This window comes from Rhinoderma darwinii, chromosome 3 (genome assembly GCF_050947455.1).
Source record: "Rhinoderma darwinii isolate aRhiDar2 chromosome 3, aRhiDar2.hap1, whole genome shotgun sequence".
Lineage (NCBI taxonomy): Eukaryota > Metazoa > Chordata > Amphibia > Anura > Rhinodermatidae > Rhinoderma > Rhinoderma darwinii.
In genome coordinates this window covers 379111255-379130282 of record NC_134689.1, presented here as the reverse complement: position 1 = coordinate 379130282, position 19028 = coordinate 379111255, and the positions used below count along the sequence as shown (strand labels likewise).

Below are 19028 nucleotides of genomic sequence, written 5' to 3'. Positions count from 1 at the left end.
ATAGGTATGTACCGAATATAAAAACAATAACATAATTACTCACCTATCCCCGTTCCCACGACGGGTGGAGGATCCGTCTTCTCCTCTGCACTGTGCTGTGACTCGGCGCACATCACTACATCGCGCCTGCCTGCGCCGAGCCGCTCGCGGCATAGTGAATGCTGGAGCATGCGGACCAGTTGGAAGCGAGGTCAGCGCTTTGTGGCAATGGGGGCCCGGTCCCAAAAACGACCACATACAGCTATGTCGGCGGAAAAATAAAAAAGTTATGTCATTTGGAAGGTGGAGAGGAAGAATGAAACTCAAAAATTTAAAAATGTCTGCAGCCTGCCATCAATGTATGATTGTCAAGGTCTAACTGCTGGGACCCCCATAATGCTTAGTATATAAGCCCCCCACAACCAGTTATCAGAACACTGTTCCATTCGTCCCCCTGAATATTATCTCATAGATACCCCATAAATGCGCCTTGACAGATAAGAACACTTGTTCTCCATCCATTCTGCCATGATAAGGTGCACTTTCCTCGGCGGGTAACAGGTGGCAGCACTCTCCTTGCTCAGTCTCCCGGACTTGTTTGTCCATCGCCTCCTCTCGTTGATTCTATAGTGTCTATATAAATAGCGGGCTGAGCCAGCAGCGACTAGACAAGGGAGCAGCGCCACGTGTGCACGGTAGGTGGGCGGGGCGCTGACGTCACAGCCTACAGCCGCTGTTGTCGGCTGTGTGTATGTGAGGTGACGGATCAGGGGCTTAATGAGGGATAATTAGTCCGGAGCTAATTACCAATATAGTGAGGGGTACAGAGGGGCGTCATGTGTGACAACGGTCAGCAGCAGGTGTCATAAGCCTTGTACTGTCATATTTATACGAGGGAGCGGTACATTATAATGGATATTATCACTGCTTCCTGTATAACGTACATTTATAATAGAGCTCTATAGGGAACTGCTTATATAGCAATTCCCTCCATATAACGTTACCTACACTATCCCTGTCTGTGTAACATCTGTGGTGCAATAGTTACAGGCTGTGTACATGTCTGTGATGGATATATATATATATATCTTGTATGTTCCCGTATAGCATCCCATCGTACCGCTACCTCGCCAGTCAATAGCTGCGTGATCTGGTCACAAGACTCAACCCCCCTGTGGTTCTACTGAACCGAACTCCAGTCCTGTAAGGGTATGTGCACACACACTAATTACGTCCGTAATTGACGGACGTATTTCGGCCGCAAGTACCGGCCCGAACTCAGTGCAGGGAGCCGGGCTCCTAGCATCATACTTATGTACGATGCTAGGAGTCCCTGCCTCGCTGCAGGACAACTGTCCCGTACTGTAATCATGTTTTCAGTACGGGACAGTAGGTCCACGGAGAGCCAGGGACTTCTAGCATCGTACATAACTATGATGCTTGGAGCCCGGCTCCCTGCACTGAGTTCGGTCCGGTACTTGCGGCCGAAATACGTCCGTCAATTACGGACGTAATTAGTATGTGTGCACATACCCTTAAAGTAGAACTACGTCCGCCATAATACGGACGTTGATATACAGCCGCACTACCGCTGTGAAACCGCCCAGACTCCAATGAATCTCCATATGTCAGTATCCCACCATGTCCACATTAACTGCGAACCCACATCATAATTTGAGGGGGTCCCTGAGTAGCCGAACCAGTGTCTGTGCTATATTGCATCGGCAGGCCACCAGTGTGTAAAAAATAAATAAAATAAAAAAGTTCTATATGGATAGTCTTGATTATCCTTTTTCTAATAGGGCTTTTTTTACATTTTATTTTTTACAGCGTGTTTAGGCTATACGTCTGGATGTATACAGTTGTATACCCCCGCCCCCAAATCAAAAATAAAAGATCATATACTGTAATATTCCCATAGGGTAACCTGAGCTCCACCACTTTTGATACGGCGGGAACCACAAGATTCTTGATATAGTGTAACAATAAAGACGTAAACCAAGTCCGATCGCTAAAAATTGTTCTATCTCTGACTTTTTTTTTTGCTTTTTTCGACCATATGGCTCCTATTTTAAAGCATAAGGCCCTATTCACACGACCGGGTCCGAGTGTCGGACGATAAAAAACGTTTTGGTCTGTTTTTCTCTTCAGTTTTGCATCAGTTCCGTTCCGGGCCGTGTTTCCGTTCTTAATGACTAATTTTTACCAGTTTTGCATCTGCTTTTTCCCCGGTCCGTTTTAAAAACGGATGAATTTTATTAGTAAATTTTTTGCCATACCCTTCCCTCTGTAGATAATGCCACACAGCCCCCCCTTGTAGGTAGTGCCACACAGCCCCCCCTTGTAGGTAGTGCCACACAGCCCCCCTTGTAGGTAGTGCCACACAGCCCCCCTTGTAGGTAGTGCCACACAGCCCCCCCTTGTAGGTAGTGCCACACAGCCCCCCCTTGTAGGTAGTGCCACACAGCCCCCCCTTGTAGGTAGTGCCACACAGCCCCCCTTGTAGGTAGTGCCACACAGCCCCCCTTGTAGGTAGTGCCACACAGCCCCCCTTGTAGGTAGTGCCACACAGCCCCCCCCCGTGTCGGTAGTGCCACACAGCCCCCCCCGTGTCGGTAGTGCCACACAGCCCCCCCCGTGTCGGTAGTGCCACACAGCCCCCCCCGTGTCGGTAGTGCCACACAGCCCCCCCCCCGTGTCGGTAGTGCCACACAGCCCCCCCCGTGTCGGTAGTGCCACACAGCCCCCCCCCCCGTGTCGGTAGTGCCACACAGCCCCCCCCCCGTGTCGGTAGTGCCACACAGCCCCCCCCCGTGTCGGTAGTGCCACACAGCCCCCGTTGTCGGTAGTGCCACACAGCCCCCTTTTACATAGCACACACCCCATAGATGGCACCCCCCCTACCTTTCTGTAGATGGTGCCACTGTAGGGGACCGTTCCAGGAGAAGTCCCTGACTTCAATGTCCATATATGGAGAGTGAAGTCAGTGACTTCTCCTGGTGCGGAAATACCAGCCACAGTGCCGGGGATTCTGCTCTCTGCTTCAGAAGTCCCTGATGTCACTGTGTCCATGTATGGACAATGAAGTCAGGGACTTCTCTTGGAGCGGAATCCCTGGCCACAGAATTGGCAATGCTGTGGCCGGGGATTGGGGATTCCGCTGCTACAGGGAGCAAAAAAATTACCCTCCTCCTCACATGCACTTCGAACTGTGAGGAGGAGAAGAAAGCGAACGAGCGGCAGAAAGTTCAGCTGTCCCTCGGATCACATCCGAGTGACAGTCGAGCCTTACATGTCCCCACAGACTTCTATGGGAGCCATGCAGCCGGGAGAACGGCTGAAAATAGGGCATGCACCATTCTTTGACGGCCCGGTTTACCGAGCCGTCAAAAAAATCAGCCGTGTGAATAGCCCCATTTGGGGTCTATTGTTCCTACTGCGACCGTGTGACGTCCATTCAGAAAACGGCTGTCACACAGCCGGGAATCCCTGTCGTGGGAATAGGGCCTAAAATTGGAGGAAGTTGTTTATATTTGTTCTATGGGTAAGGCCTTATTCAGACGAACCTATTTCACGTCCGTGTTACGCACGTTAAAACAACGGACGTCACACGAACCCATGCAATTCAATGGGGCCATTCAGACATTCAGTGTTTTTCACGTAGCGTGTGTCCGCTGCGTGAAACTCACTGCATGTCCTATTCGTGTGCGTTTTTTGCACATCAAGCACACATTGAAGTCAATGGGTGCGTGAAAATCACGGACAGCACACGGACGCACATCCGTGTGCTGTACGTGATTCACGCAACAGTTGCTAAAGAAATGTTGAGAAAAAGAAAACCACCTTCAGTTTATTTTGCTGGCGTAAAAAACCTGTGACATACGGATGAAATTCGCGCGTAAAAAACGCAGACACGCACCGTACACAGATGTCACACGAAACTGCAACGCAAGAAAAACGCTGCGTTTTTTTACGCGCGCAAAACGGACACGTTCGTGTGAATAAGGCCTAGTATTAAGGAGCTACAATGCCAACCACAGTGCCCCAATACTAAGACAGCCTCAGTGATACAGCATGTTGGCAGCTATAGTGTGCTGAACCTCCCCTGAACTCACCAGACATCAGATGTGGAGAGGCAGGGGTTAATGGGGATGTATCTGCTCCATAGGAGGGGGCGTGGCTAGAAGGTGCTTGCAAATCATTCCTTTCATGGATGTACCGGGTTGTGTGTACAAATGCCTGTTATTTGCTCGCTGAAGAGTCAGATTTGACAGACTAGTGCATGTGATGTTACTGTACAGTCAGCAGATAACCGATTCTTTACACACCGCACAGGACCGGCTTCTGCCGTAACACTGCACGGCAAGGCCCCTTATATCGCGCTCAATCTTCTGCTTCATCATACGCTGGCAGCTGCCTGAATTCTGATTATTAGACGCACCAAAAGATCACAGGTCAGTTTTTAGCACAAAAAGTGCGTCTAAGGGCAGATTCAGACGAACGTTGCGTTTTTGCGCGCGCAAACAACGCAGCGTTTTGCGCGCGCAAAAAACACTTGACAGCTGCGTGTGTCATCCGTGTATGATGCGCGGCTGCGTGATTTTCGCGCAGCCGCCATCATAGAGATGAGGCTAGTCGACGCCCGTCACTGTCCAAGGTGCTGAAAGAGCTAACTGATCGGCAGTTAACTCTTTCAGCACCCTCGACAGTGAATGCCGATCACAATATCGAGAAACCTGTTAAAAAAAAAAGAAAAAGTTCGTACTTACCGAGAACTTCCCTCCCGGCCGTTGCCTTGGTGACGCGTCCTTGGTGACGCGCCTCTCTTGACATCGGGCCCCACCTCCCTGGATGATGCGGCAGTCCATGTGACCGCTGCAGCCTGTGCTTGGCCTGTGATTGGCTGGAGCTGTCACTTGGACTGAATTGTCATCCCGGGAGGTCAGACTGGAGGAAGAAGCCGGGAGTTATCGGTAAGTCAGAACTTCGTTTTTTCTTTTACAGGTTCATGTATATTGGGATCGGAAGTCACTGTCCAGGGTGCTGAAACAGTTTAACTCTTTCAGCACCCTGGACAGTGACTATCTCCTGACGTCGCGTACCGGAATTTTTTTTGCCGGGTTCGGCCAAAACGAGTTCGGCCGAACCCGGTGAAGTTCGGTTCGGTTGTCCGGGTTCGCTCATCTCAAAGACACTCCGTTTGGATGTTTGGAAACAGAAAAGCACGCTGTTTACATTCATCCTTTTGACAGCTGGTGCGCTGTTTCAGTTGGTTCGCACGGAAGTGCTTCCGTGCGACCTGCGTGGTTTTCACGCACCCATTGACTTCAATGGGTGCGTGATGCGCGAAATACGCGGAGATATTGAGCATGTCGCGCTTTTTGCGCAGCTGACAAATGCTGCGCAAAAAGCACGGACTGTCTGTACTGCCCCATAGACTTGTATTGGTCTGTGCGTGGCGCGTGAAAACCACGCGGCCCGCACGGACCCAATACACGTTCGTGTGAATCCCCCCTAATAGTCCAAGAAATACAGTGTCGCGTAGTGTTTCTGAAAATTGTATGACCTTTTGGATTCACATTATTTCTACATCCCAGTAGTGCTGACTTGATGCTTGGCATATGTCAGGAGAGTCCTCTTTAGGGCACGTTCACACATCACATGTTTGTTGCAGAATCTGCATTGACACGCCAACAAAGTGCAGTACAATGTAGTACCATTCATGTGAAGTACTATTGACTTACTGCTTACAAAATCCGTAGAGGATTCTACACGTGCTGCAAATGTTCAATCCAGTTTAATGCAGCAGATTTTCACAGTGGAATTCAGTCATTGCAATGAGTGGAATTCGCAGCTATATCCGCAACTAAATACGTGTGGAACATGTGCAGATTTCGGTTCAGCTTCATAGGCCGGTTCATTGCATAATATTTATGCTACAGTAGGTGTGAACCCGGCCTAAAAGAAAAAATCATGATGCCGATTGTTTTTTATTTAAGATCTAGCCTCATGCACACCACTGTCGTTTTTTGTTTGTTTTTTTGCTCTCAGCAAATATAGATCAATAGTCACCTGCATATTTGGCAAATACGGTCCATAGTGCAAAGAAAAAAAGGGAGGCTACAAACTGTCACCAACATGTCCCACCCCTTAAAGGTCACATGATCGCTCTGGCGCCGTTTTTTTGGGAAATCCCCATTTCGTTCCACAAATATGGACGGCTACGGATACACATTTGTAGCTGTCTGCAATTTTTAATTTCTATGGGCAAGTCCATGCGGCAATTGCAGACAAGAATAGGAATTTTTTTGCGGGTAAAAACTAGAGTCGTGTGCATGGGGCCTAAACCAGTGGTCTCCAACCTGTGGGTCTTCAGATTCTCGAAAACTACAACTCCCAGCATGCCCTGACAGCCAAATATGATTTCTGAATTAGGGCAATTTCTGATCACCAATAAATCTAATTTTTTTGTTTTGTTGTTGTTGTTGTTGAAGTCCTTTTGAGACCATGATGCAGTTTGGCAGATTCAAACCTCTCCTAACTCTGGCACGTTGTCTTCTGGCCCTAGGAAACAGACATTCTTGTTCAGTTTTGTGGGAGAGAGGGAAGCGAATGTCCTATGTGGCTAAATCACGCCACCCAAAGTGGTTGTCACGTGAGTCACAGTATGTTGACCTAGGAGGAGTACCTTCTTCTGGGCCCCCTACTGGTTCTTGGAGGTCCATTTAGTGGATGTATTGAACCCACTGGGTTAAGCATTTTTAGGGTACCTGACTGATGCCTTAAAGGGATTTTCCCATGAGACATTTATGACCTGTCCACGGGATCGGTCATAAATGTCAGATGCGGGTCCCACCTATCTCTAGAACGGGGGCCCCTAAACCCAGTTCTACTGCTGTGTTGCAGCTGAATGAGGTGAATTCCGACCATGAAAAAGGTAAGTTACGTAAACCGCGTAGCTCGCATTCTATACACTGCGTCCGTAACTGCTACTCACTACTATGGGAGTTATGGAAACCGCGTAGCTCAGCGATTTTACGCTGTTTTCATAACTCCCGACCATGTAACCAGGAATTGGCCGAGAGTCGGTGAGATCAGACAAAGGTAGAACGTGGTTTAGGGGACCCCATTCTAGAGATAGGTGGGAACCGCATCTATCTGCCATTTATGACATATACTGTGGATATGTCATTAATGTCTCTCATGGGAAAACCCCTTTATTTAACGGGCTTGTCCGGTTTTATTCGGTTATTGTGTTTTTGTATAATTGTCATACAAACTAAGGCGGGATTCACACGACCGGGTCGCTCCCGAGCCCGAGTGTCGGCCGGTAAAATCGGCCATTTTGCCCGGCCGGTTTGCATAAAGTTTTGCATCCGTGCCGGGCCGGGCAGATCTGGACAGTGACATCAGCGGCAACTCCTGAAGGGGAATCCCCATGTGTTCGGGGATTCCGCTTCAGGAGTTTCCCCTGATGTCACTGCCCAGATATGGACAGAGACATCAAGCGCTCTGTCCAGGAGCGGAATCCCCGAAAACACGGGGATTCCGCTCCTTCAAGGAGCTAAAGTGGGGCTAGCACATAGCAGAGCGGGGAGATACCTCCCCGCTCTGCTATAGTGGCGTCGCTGCAGTAGTAGCAGCCGCAGCAGCTGCTGCTACTAGCGGCGCCATCTAAGGTGTCGCCGGGCCAGGGCGCTTTTAAAACAAGCAGGGGAAGGGAGCCAGCGTAGCGCTCCTTCCACCTGCTGTACACCCCGGCCCTGCCACACAGTGTACAGCGATGCCATTCGTCCGAATGGCATCAACTCCTCCTCCTCACATGCACTCTGCGCTGTGAGGAGGAGGAGATAGAGCGCAAGCGATGGAAAACCCGGCCATCACTCGGGACACATCCCGGTGATGGCCGTTTATTACCCGGCCCCATAGACTTCTATGGGGGCCGGGTACCCGGCCGAAGATAGAGCATGTCCTATTTTTTGACGGCCGGTTTTCCCGGCCGTCAAAAAAACGGTCGTGTGAATAGCCCCATTAGGGGTCTATTATTCCTAATGCAGCCGGGTGCCGGCAGATTTATGAACGGCCGGCACCCGGCCGGGAAACCCTGTGAATGAGGCCTTATAATATACTTTCTGTATTAATTCCTCATGATTAAGATCTCTGCTTGTCATTCAGTAGGAACATTCATTGTTTACTTCCATGGGATAAGTTGCTGTCCATGGTCATGTGAACACAGGTTCACAGCTCGTTACAATACACAGCTCTGATACACGTACTGTAAGGCATCATTTACATGAGCGTAATATACGCGCGTGCTTTTCACGCGTGTCGTACGCACCTATATTAGTCTATGGGGCAGTGCAGACCGTTCGTGAAATTTGCGCAGCGCGAGTGCGTTGCGTAAAACTCACGACATGTCCTTTCTTTGTGCGCTGTTCGCGCATCACGCACCCATTGAAGTCAATGGGTGCGTGAAAACCACGCATGCCGCACGGAAGCACTTCCGTGCGAACTGCGTGATTCTCGCAACGGCTGTCAAACTCTGAATGTAAACAGAAAAGCACCACGTGCTTTTCTGTTTACAAACATCCAAACGGAGTGTCATAATGATGGCGGCTGCGCGAAAATCACGCAGCCGTGCATCATATGCTGCTGCCACACGGAGCTGTTAAGTGCGCAAAACGCACACTCTCGTGTAAATCAGGCCTAACTGTAACGAGCCCTGCACCTGACATCACGTGACCGTGGACAAAATTTTATCCTCTGGAAGTAGACTATGAATTTTCCTACTGAATAACAACAAGCAGAGATCTTGAAAACCATGAGAAGTTAATACAGAAATACAGAAAGTATATTGGAAAAATATTAGGCCCTGTTCACATCACGTTTTGGGTTGTCATTTAGCGTGTGTGTCGGGAGCGCTCCTGGCGTACATGCTAAACGTGTACATAGTGCGCCATTAATACTCTCTTGGCCACCATCCGTCTCATAGTTACATAGTTACATAGTTAGTACGGCTGAAAAAAGACACATGTCCATCAAGTTCAACCAAGGGAAGGGAAAAGGGAAGGAAACATTTCTACACATAGGAGCTAATATTTTTTTGTTCTAGGAAATTATCTAAGCCTTTTTTAAAGCCATCTCCTGTCCCTGCTGTGACCAGCTCCTGCGGTGACTATTCCATAAATTCACAGTTCTCACTGTAAAGAAGCCTTGTCGCCTCTGCAGGTTGAACCTTTTTTTCTCCAGACGGAGGGAGTGCCCCCTTGTTTTTTGAGGGGGTTTTACAAGGAACAGGATTTCACCATATTTTTTGTATGTGCCATTAATATATTTATATAAGTTAATCATGTCCCCCCTTAGTCGTCTTTTTTCAAGGCTAAATAGGTTTAATTCTTTCAATCTTTCCTCATAACTTAAATTCTCCATGCCCTAATTAGCTTCGTTGCTCTTCTTTGTATTTTTTCCAACTCCAGGGCATCCTTTCTATGAACTGGAGCCCAGAACTGGACTGCATATTCTAGATGAGGCCTCACTAATGCTTTGTAAAGTGGCATTATTACATCCCTGTCCCGCGAGTCCATGCCTCTTTTAATACACAACAATATCCTGCTGGCCTTTGAAGCAGCTGATTGACACTGCATGCTGTTATTGAGTTTATGATTTACAAGTACACCCAGATCCTTCTCAACAAGTGAATCCGCCAGTGTAGCTCCCCCTAGGACATATGATGCCTGCAGGTTGTTGGTACCCAGATGCATAACTTTACATTTATCTACATTAAACTTCATCTGCCAAGTGGACGCCCAAACACTTAGTTTGTTTAAATCTGCCTGTAATTCATGAACATCTTCTATAGTCTGAACTATATTGCATAGCTTGGTGTCATCTGCAAAAATAGAAATAGTGCTATTAATCCCTTCCTCTATATCATTAATAAATAAGTTGAATAATAGTGGTCCCAGCACTGAACCCTGGGGTACACCACTTATAACTGGGGACCATTCAGAGAAGGAATCATTGACCACAACCCTCTGGATACGGTCCTTGAGCCAATTCTCAATCCAATTACAAACTATATTTTCTAAACCTATAGTCCTTAATTTACCCATTAGGCGTCTATGGGGGACAGTGTCAAATGCCTTTGCAAAGTCCAAAAACACTAAATCCACAGCGGCCCCTCTGTCTAGACTTCTGCTCACCTCTTCATAAAAACAGATTAGGTTAGTTTGACAACTTCTGTCCTTAGTAAAACCGTGCTGGCTGTCACTTATAATGCTATTTATTGTCACATAATCCTGTATATAGTCCCTCAATAGCCCCTCAAACATTTTCCCCACGATGGATGTTAAGCTTACTGGTCTATAATTACCTGGGGAAGACCTAGAGCCCTTTTTGAAAATAGGCACCACATTTGCCCTGCGCCAGTCCCTTGGCACTATACCAGTCACTAGAGATTCTCTGAATATTATGAAAAGGGGGACAGAAATAACTGAACTAAGCTCTTTAAGAATTCTAGGGTGTAACCCATCTGGTCCCGGGGCCTTGTGCACATTTATTTTATTTTATTTAGCTTGGACCATCTCTACATTCATCAAATTTAGTATATAAACTGATATATTAACAGCACTGGCACCGGCTACATCAGCTGCTCCTTCTTCTGTTGTATATACAGAGCGGAAGAACCCATTTAGTAACTCTGCCTTCTCTTGATCCCCTGTGACCAACTCCCCATTACCATTATCTAGGGGTCCTACATGTTCAGACCTGGGCTTTTTAGCATTTATATACTTGAAGAATTTTTGGGGATTTGTTTTACTATCCTTGGCCACCTGCCTTTCATTTTGTATTTTTGCTAATTTTATTAAATTTTCACATATTTTATTAAGCTCTTTATATTTTACAAAGGCTACAGCTGTACCCTCAGATTTGTATTTTTTAAATGCCCTTTTTTTGTCATGTATTGCCCCTTTCACAGAAGGTGTAAGCCATGTGGGGTTTAATTTGAGTCGTTTATACTTGTTACCTATAGGAATAAATTTTGCACTATAATAACTCAAAGTAGATTTGAAAATCTCCCATTTATCATTTGTTCCATTATTTAACATTAGTTCTTCCCAGTCTATATCCTGAATTGCCGCCCTCATCCTGGGGAATTTGGCTTTCTTAACATTAAATGTTTTTGCCCTCCCAGCCTGCGTTTGTTTTTTACAGTATAGGTAAAATGTAACTATATTGTGATCACTGTTACCGAGGTTTTCACGAACATTGACATTCCCAACAAGCTCTGCATTATTAGAAATGACCAGATCCAACAGAGCTTCGCCTCTAGTCGGGTCTTCCACAAACTGGCCCATAAAATTTTCCTGCAGCAGGTTGAGGAAATGTCTCCCCTTTGCAGTTGAAGCCGAACCATGACACCAATTAATATCCCGGAAATTAAAATCTCCAATTATCACTACAGTACCCGCCTGTGCAGCCCGCTCCATCTGTTTATATAGCTGAACTTCCATCTCCTCAGTTATATTGGGGGGTCTATAGATTACACCAAAAGTAATTTTTTCAGTGTTTACCTCTCTTTCTAGTTCCACCCACAAGGTTTCAACCTCCTCACAGTATTCACCCTCTAATGTCTCTTTCACACTCGCCTTCATATCACTTCTCAGTACACTTTATTTTTTAAAAGGATGGAATAGTGTAGTAGATACCGCTGGATCCCACAAAAGTATAACGTGCGGTATATGATTTTTAACGTGGAAGCCTATGGGTGACTTATGGCATATGTCACAAGTATACATTTAACCGATACGTCATGGCTCTTCCAATAGCCTTTCATGACGTATCCACTGAACCGGCCTCTTGCCTATCAGGCCCGGGGTAAGCCCCTTGGGGCACTATGCTGGCACACAGTAGGGGGAATTTATTAAGGCTGGCGTTTCATCCGCCAGTCTTAATTGAAAGAAGGTTGGAGTAAGTGGTGACACATTTATTAAGAGGCCATCCTTTCCAATCTCTTGTCCCCTCATCATGCTGCGGGTCATACAAAGTCCCGATGCTGAGTAATGTCAGGGCCTTATATGCAACGCAGCAGTTTAACGTCATCAGTTCTGCGTCACATACAACGTTGTATGAACTGCAAGATGCAGAGGAAGCCTGCGGGGACCCGAAGGTGAGAAAAACTGCCGTAAGAGAAGCATCCATTATATTTATATATATATTTGTTAGTACAATGCGGGGGCCAAGGTGCAGGGCCTGGCATGGGCCTCTACCTTGCTCACCCCCACAGAGTGAAATCTACGGCAGCTAGGAGCTGGCGGCGATTTCCACTATTAACGCCAGTTTTCTGTCGTAAATTATAATTTGTCAGGCCATGGTGGCCCCTCCTCCTTTTGTGGAGCCAATGCCCCCTTTCCACAAATGCAGTAAAAAAGGCTAAAAGTCACAATTCACACCACAAATTGTGACTTTTCGCCCCATTTGCAAATTCTACGCCAGAAAACAAGTGTAAAGTTGATAAATTCCCCCAAGTGACTTTATATCCTTAAAGTGCCCAGTCGTCACATTGTGCTGCACTGGTCCCTCTGCTGGGACTCCTAGTCATGACTTTGTGAACTACAAGTTTAGGCCGGATTTACACGAGCGTGTGCATTTTGCGCGCGCAAAAGGCACTTAACAGCTCCGTGTGTCATGATCATATGGTGCGCGGCTGCGTGATTTTCGCGCAGCCGCCATCATTATGACACGGTTTGTATGTTTGTAAACAGAAAAGCACATGGTGCTTTTCTGTTTACATTCATAGTGTTACTGCTGTTGCGCGAATCACGCGCGTACCACGGAAGTGCTTCCGTGTGGTGCGCGTGATTTTCACGCACCCATTGACTTCAATGGGTGCGTGATGCGCGAAAAACGCCGAAATAGAGGACCTGTCGTGAGTTTTACGCAGCGGACACACGCTGCGCAAAAATCACTGACAGTCTGCACGGCCCCATAGACTAACATAGGTCCGTGCGAGGCGTGTGAAAATCACGCGCGTTGCCTGGACGTATTACACGTTCGTGTAAATCCGCCCTAAATGTGAATTTTCGCTGCAGGGTATATGAATCCTACAGCACCCATCAGTAAGATCAGGGGATGCTGGTGGTTCAAAGGTCCTCCTCTATTACCTCAAAATACCATAGGGTCTAAACAGGGTTTGTCTAAAGCAGACAACCCATTGAAGAGTGATATAATCATTAACCCCTTCCAGTCCAGCCAGTTCTCATTTTTCCTCCCTGCCTGCCACGAGCCATAACATTCCCCCCCCCCCCCCATCAACCAAGTTGTATGAGTGTTCTTGTTGTTTTTTGACGGAACCAGTTGTATTTTTTTTAATGCCACCATTTTATTTTTGGGGTTGAAATGGAAAAAGCGGCAATTTCTCCTTCGCTTTTTGGGTTTTGCCTTTACAGCATTCACCACCCAGTAAAAAAATTACATGTTTTATTCTGCGAGTTAATACGATTGCAGCGATATTTTTTTTTTTATTTTTTTTACTACTTTACAGACCCATGACTAGACGAGTTGTAGTTATTGGTACCATTTTGTGGTTTATATTACATTTAGAATTTTTTTTACTTCTTTTTGGGAGGCAAGGTGATTCATTGTGGCATTTTATTATGGCGTTTATAGTGCGGGGTAAAAAATTTTACATTTTAATGGTTCGGATCGATACAGACCCATTGCTATCAAATATTTATGTATTGTTTATTTACATTATTTTAGGTAACCGATTGGATGAAGCTGTAATACTGTGCACCGCCGTTACAAATGTATCGGCATTGTGCAGTACTAAGGGCGTGTTCACATAAATCTGTTGCGTCAGCATCCGTTTTTTGTCTCCAGTGATTACAACTGATGCAAATACTAATGCAAAAATGTATCCGTTGCCATAAGGCTTTTGAAAATGTGCAGATTTGATCAGAGTGGTTCATAGTTTGATAGATTAGATACATGTGTACTTGTCTGTCTACAGTGAATTAAGATCGGATACGGAGCCGGACCCAAACACGCTGCAGGTAACTTTTTGGGATCCGGCTCCTGCACAGGTCCAGCACCATACGACGCCACAACTTCTATCCCATGTGCCAGAACAGATCCCATAGATACCTATGGGATCTGTTCTAGCATTAGTTTACCTCCGTCTTTTCTGCAACACGGAAAGGGACAACGTATATATGTGAACGGCCCCCAAGCTGCGAAAGAAATAAAGATCAGGACTCGCAGGAGCTCCAAGACCCTTTCAAACTGCTGGTTGCCGGGGGGATATTGATGGCCGCATCAAAGGATCGGCTACAATTTATTTCACCAGACAACCAATTTAATAGGAGGGACAAAATGGCAGACCTCGGGGCCTTCATTAGGCGCCGGGCTGCAATGACACGGGGGGGGGGGGAGTTGTGCGATGGGATGATAGAGGATGCCAAAGTTGAAAAAAATAAATCTTGACTTTTTTTGTTTTCCCCTAAAGTAATTTTTTTATAAATAAACCTAATTAGTATCGCAATGTCCGTAAAAGTCCAAACTATTAAAATGTAACAATTTTTTTTTTTAACCTGCACGGTGAACTGTGTAAAAATAAATAAATAAAAACCTGACAAAATTGCTGTTTTTCCACTCTACCCCAAAAAATAGTTTTCCCAGTATATTAAATGGTGCCATTAGAACCTACAACTCGTCTCACAAACAAAAATGAGAAAGCCATATCAGGGATTTTCGATCTCGAGGCAAAAATAAAAAAGTTAGAGCCTTTGGAAGGTGGGGAGGAAAATACAAAAAATGGCGGCGGTGGCAACGGGTTAAAGGGTAAGGCCTCATGCACACAGCCGTGCCCGTAATCACAGCCTGCGATCGTGGGCACAGCCGGCCAGCGAAGCCCACGGGCCGCATTTTCCTGCCGTGCTCCCATACAAAGTACAATGTATGGGAGCATGGCCCGCAAAATCCGAAAAGTAGAACATGCTCCATATTTCCCGGCACGGACACCTTTCCGTAGCGCTACGGAGAGATGTCCACGGCCAATAGAACCAGGCGGGTCCGTAATTTTCCACGGTCGTGTGCATGGGGCCTTAACCTTCAAAACAAACTTCTGACATGTCTGAAGATTTGATCAGTGGGGGTCCGAGCACTGGGACCCCCACAAATCGCCAAAACTAAGCGGCAGAAGTGCTCAGGTGAGCGCTGAGCAGCTTGGTTTCAGATCAGCTTTTTTTCGGAAAGCCAAGCAATTGGTGTACGGGCTCATAGACTTTCTATTGCGTCTGTGAGCAGTTACCTCGGCTTTCCAAGAAAAGCCATTCCGAAATAAAGTGTCTCAGCGCTCACCCGACCGCTTCTTCAGCTTCGTTTAGCGATCGGTGGGGGTCTCCGTGCTCAGACCCCCACCGATCAGAGCTTCTGACATGTCAGACGTTTTCTGAAAGTTTAGTTATCCTTTATGGCTGTGTGTTTTTTCGACCGCTATGTCCCTCAGATTAAAATGTAAACATTTTGGGAATGTGAGTTTTGGATTGAAGCCAGCACAGTATTTCTCCACCCCCTCTAGTGAGAATAGTGGACTACAGAGGTGTGGGCTGCTCCGGGGACTCTCGACATTACTTTACTCGCTGTTTCTTATCTTCTAGGGATCAACCTGTGTACTAGGATGGACAAGAGGATCCTGGAAGGCTTTGCAGCTGAATTCTTCATCCGGTTACTGCTCCTGGGGATTTTTATGTGAGTCCATGTGGGATAACATACCCCAAGTATCAGGGTGCCTGGGAGTACAGAACTTGGGATGAGGAGACGTAGCTTCAAAGCTGGCAGTGGAGCGGATTCCTGGGGTTCGCAGAGGATATGTTTACGTATTTTATTGCTTATGTTTCTAGTAAAACCGGACACCCCGGTGGAACACATTAAAGTTAATGGGTTCAGTTAGCTGGCGGTGGTGTCCAGTATTTCAGTTCTGCTCCACTAATGTAGCGGAACAACGGAAAGCCGAATGCAGGTGTGAATCCAGCCCAAGTCCAAAATTCTGTGCTCATTTCCTAGGTTCCTGCAGCCACCACTAGAGGGAGCTTGTTTCATACTAATTACCCCAGTAATAAAACCGTATGCAGTAAGCGCCCCCTAGTAGTGGCTGCAGGAATCCAGAATTATATAATTTAAAATCCCTGTTCAGAGTATTTTGCAGGCAGAAAAAAATCTGCCTCAAAATGTTACCTTCCTGCACTTTGTCGTGGCGTTTTTCGCCTGCGGCCATTGAGCACCATAGGTGCAAACAAGATTTTCCTGCCTCCCATTGATTTCAGTGGGAAGTCAGAGGTGAAACCGTGGCAAGAAAGAAAGTGCCGCTTTTTTTTTCCCCGTGAGCGGCTAAAAGCAAACGTGTTTTTTTTTTGTTGCTAAAAGCAAAAGTGTTTTTATGCTTGGTGAATAAATCAAATACACTTCTTTGGATTATCTTGATGGGCTGCAGTTCCTTTCTTCGATTGCATAAAAGCAAACGCCTCCGCCTCCCATTGAAATCAATTGGCGGTGGTTTCGGCCGTTTTTTGGCGCTAACTCTGACACTGTTTCCACGTCAAAATCCGCACCAAAAAACTCTGAACTGGGCCAAAGTGTAACTGCACTTCCAGAAAACGTTTGATGTCAGAGACGTATCCGAAGTTTTTTTAATCGGTGGGAGGCAGAGTGCTGACACAGTCGCTGAAACAAAGGTGCAGAAGCGCTCAGCACCTTCGGCTGTTATCGGCGCTCCTCGAGACTCACAGCCGAAGATGCAGAGTGCTTATCAGAGCGCTTCTGCACCATTGTTTCAGCGATGGTGGGGGTTTCAGCACCCGGACCCCTAAAGATCAAAGCTTCTGATATGCCTGACATATCAAAAGTTTTCTGAAAGAGAAGTTACTCTTTAACAGTGGAGGATTTGGCACGCTGTATAAAAATGGAGCTCCAACTCCTATAGAGTACGAACAAATGAATCCGTACAGAATGTTTAACCTTAGAAGGCCTAGGGTGGGTTTTATTAAGACTAAGTTTCATGGCAGTTTTAATCGAAAACATGCTAGCGTAAAATGCGCCTTAGTAAATGAGGTGCAGTGGCGTAACTACCGCCGTAGCAGCAGTAGCGGCTGCTACGGGGCCCGCGGCATGAGGGGGCCCGTGTCGCCATGGCCGGAGGCTCCGCTAGCAGCCGCTATGGCTGCTACAGCGGGACGCCACTGAACACTACGGCAGAGCAGGGAGGTATCTCCCCGCTCTGCCATTAACTGGTTCCCTACCGCTGGCTGTATTTTTACGGCCAGCGGTCAGGGTCCTTAAAACCCGAGCCATAGACTTTCTACGGCTCGGCTTTTAACTTGCTGCCCGCGCGATCGGGCAGCTGAATGTCGGGTCTCCGGCTGTCAGTGACTGCTGGGGACCCTGAGAAGAGGATAGAAGCAGCTTTCGCTGCTTCTGTCTTCTCTCATCACTTGTACACAGCGCTCAATGAACGCTGTGTACAGGAATAGAGACAGCAGCAGCGGCGCTGCCTCTATTCCTCCCGGTGATCATGTGACTGGTCACATGATCGCCGGGTGCCGTTAGTGGCAGACTGCTGCTGGGTCTTACTAGACCCAGCACAGCCCTATTAGTGACAATCGTCACTATGAGAGGGCTGATTTCCCCTGTAACTGGGGCTGCTGTGCAGCTCCAGTTACAGTGGAAAAACATGGTGTAAAAGAAAGAAAAAATATATATAAAGTTCCCCAAAGCTCTTTTTTGACCTTTGGGGGACAGACCATAGTAATAAAAAAAGAATAAAGTAAAGTGCAAAAATAATTTAAACAATAAATACACATAAAATACCCACCCAAAAAAAAAACGTTCCCCCCCCCCGCCAAACATTGTTGTAACGCTAGCGCTGACCCAATTACCCTAATATAGACATGTAATATATAAAAATTTACGGTAGACAATGACGATCACACATAAAAGGTCTATTTTAGGGTAAAACTATGTTATTACCCAAAAAAATTGCTGAAACGTAAAAAAGCTTATTTTTTTACTATTATTTTCAAACTTTATGAATAAAAATTCTAAAATAGCAAAAAAGGTGTGTATAAAAACGGTAATAAATGAAACCTGCATTGTCTACGGAAAAAACGTCGCAAAAATCACGTCGTTAGCCCAACAAATAAAAAAGTTATAGCCATTTAACTAACACGTGCTAAAAAGGGCTAAATGGTGTCTGGTGCTGAAGGCGCAAAATAGAGCAAAAGACATGTATCCCCCCCCTCTCCACAGGACATGTATCCCCTCTCCACAGGACATGTATCCCCTCCCTCTCCACAGGACATGTATCCCCTCTCCACAGGATCTCCACAGGACATGTATCCCCTCTCCACAGGATCTCCACAGGACATGTATCCCCTCTCCACAGGATCTCCACAGGACATGTATCCCCTCTCCACAGGATCTCCACAGGACATGTATCCCCCCCCCCCCTCTCCACAGGACATGTATCCCCTCTCCACAGGACATGTATCCCCTCTCCACAGGACATGTATCCCCTCTCCACAGGACATGTATCCCCTCTCCACAGGACATGTATCCCCTCTCCACAGGACATGTATCCCCTCTCCACAGGACATGTATCCCCTCTCCACAGGATCTCCACAGGATAGGGGATACATGTGTGATCGCTGGCAGGGATAGGGAGAACGGGGGACCGAAAGTCCCCTGAAGTTCTCCATCACAAACCTCGGACTTCCGGGGTCTGTGTCGGCAGCTCCGTAGAAATGAATGGAGCGCCGGTCGTGCTTGTGCGCGTGCGTGACCAGCGCTCCTTTCATTTTTATTGAGCTGCGCAGACGCCGGAAGTCAGAGGTTAGTCATGGAGAAGTTCAGGGGACTTTCAGTCCCCGGTTCTCCCTATCGCTGCCAGCGATCACTCATGTATCCCCTATCCTGTGGAGATCCTGTGGAGAGGGGATACATGTATTTTGTAGGACACACTGCAGGTCGCATTTTTTTGGGAGGGGGGACGCTGT

The 19028-nt window shown here is 46.9% G+C and overlaps 1 protein-coding gene across 1 annotated transcript in view; it reads left to right on the top strand.

Annotated features, from left to right (window-relative positions):
- Positions 1-606: 606 nt before the first annotated feature.
- PLPP5 (phospholipid phosphatase 5) overlaps positions 607-19028 on the top strand; it is a 40044-nt gene continuing 21622 nt past the window's right edge. The window contains exons 1-2 of the mRNA XM_075858824.1: positions 607-674; positions 15639-15729. Of these exons, the coding sequence (XP_075714939.1) occupies positions 15659-15729 (71 nt within the window). The 5' untranslated portion in view covers positions 607-674; positions 15639-15658. The remainder of the gene's footprint in view (positions 675-15638; positions 15730-19028) is intronic.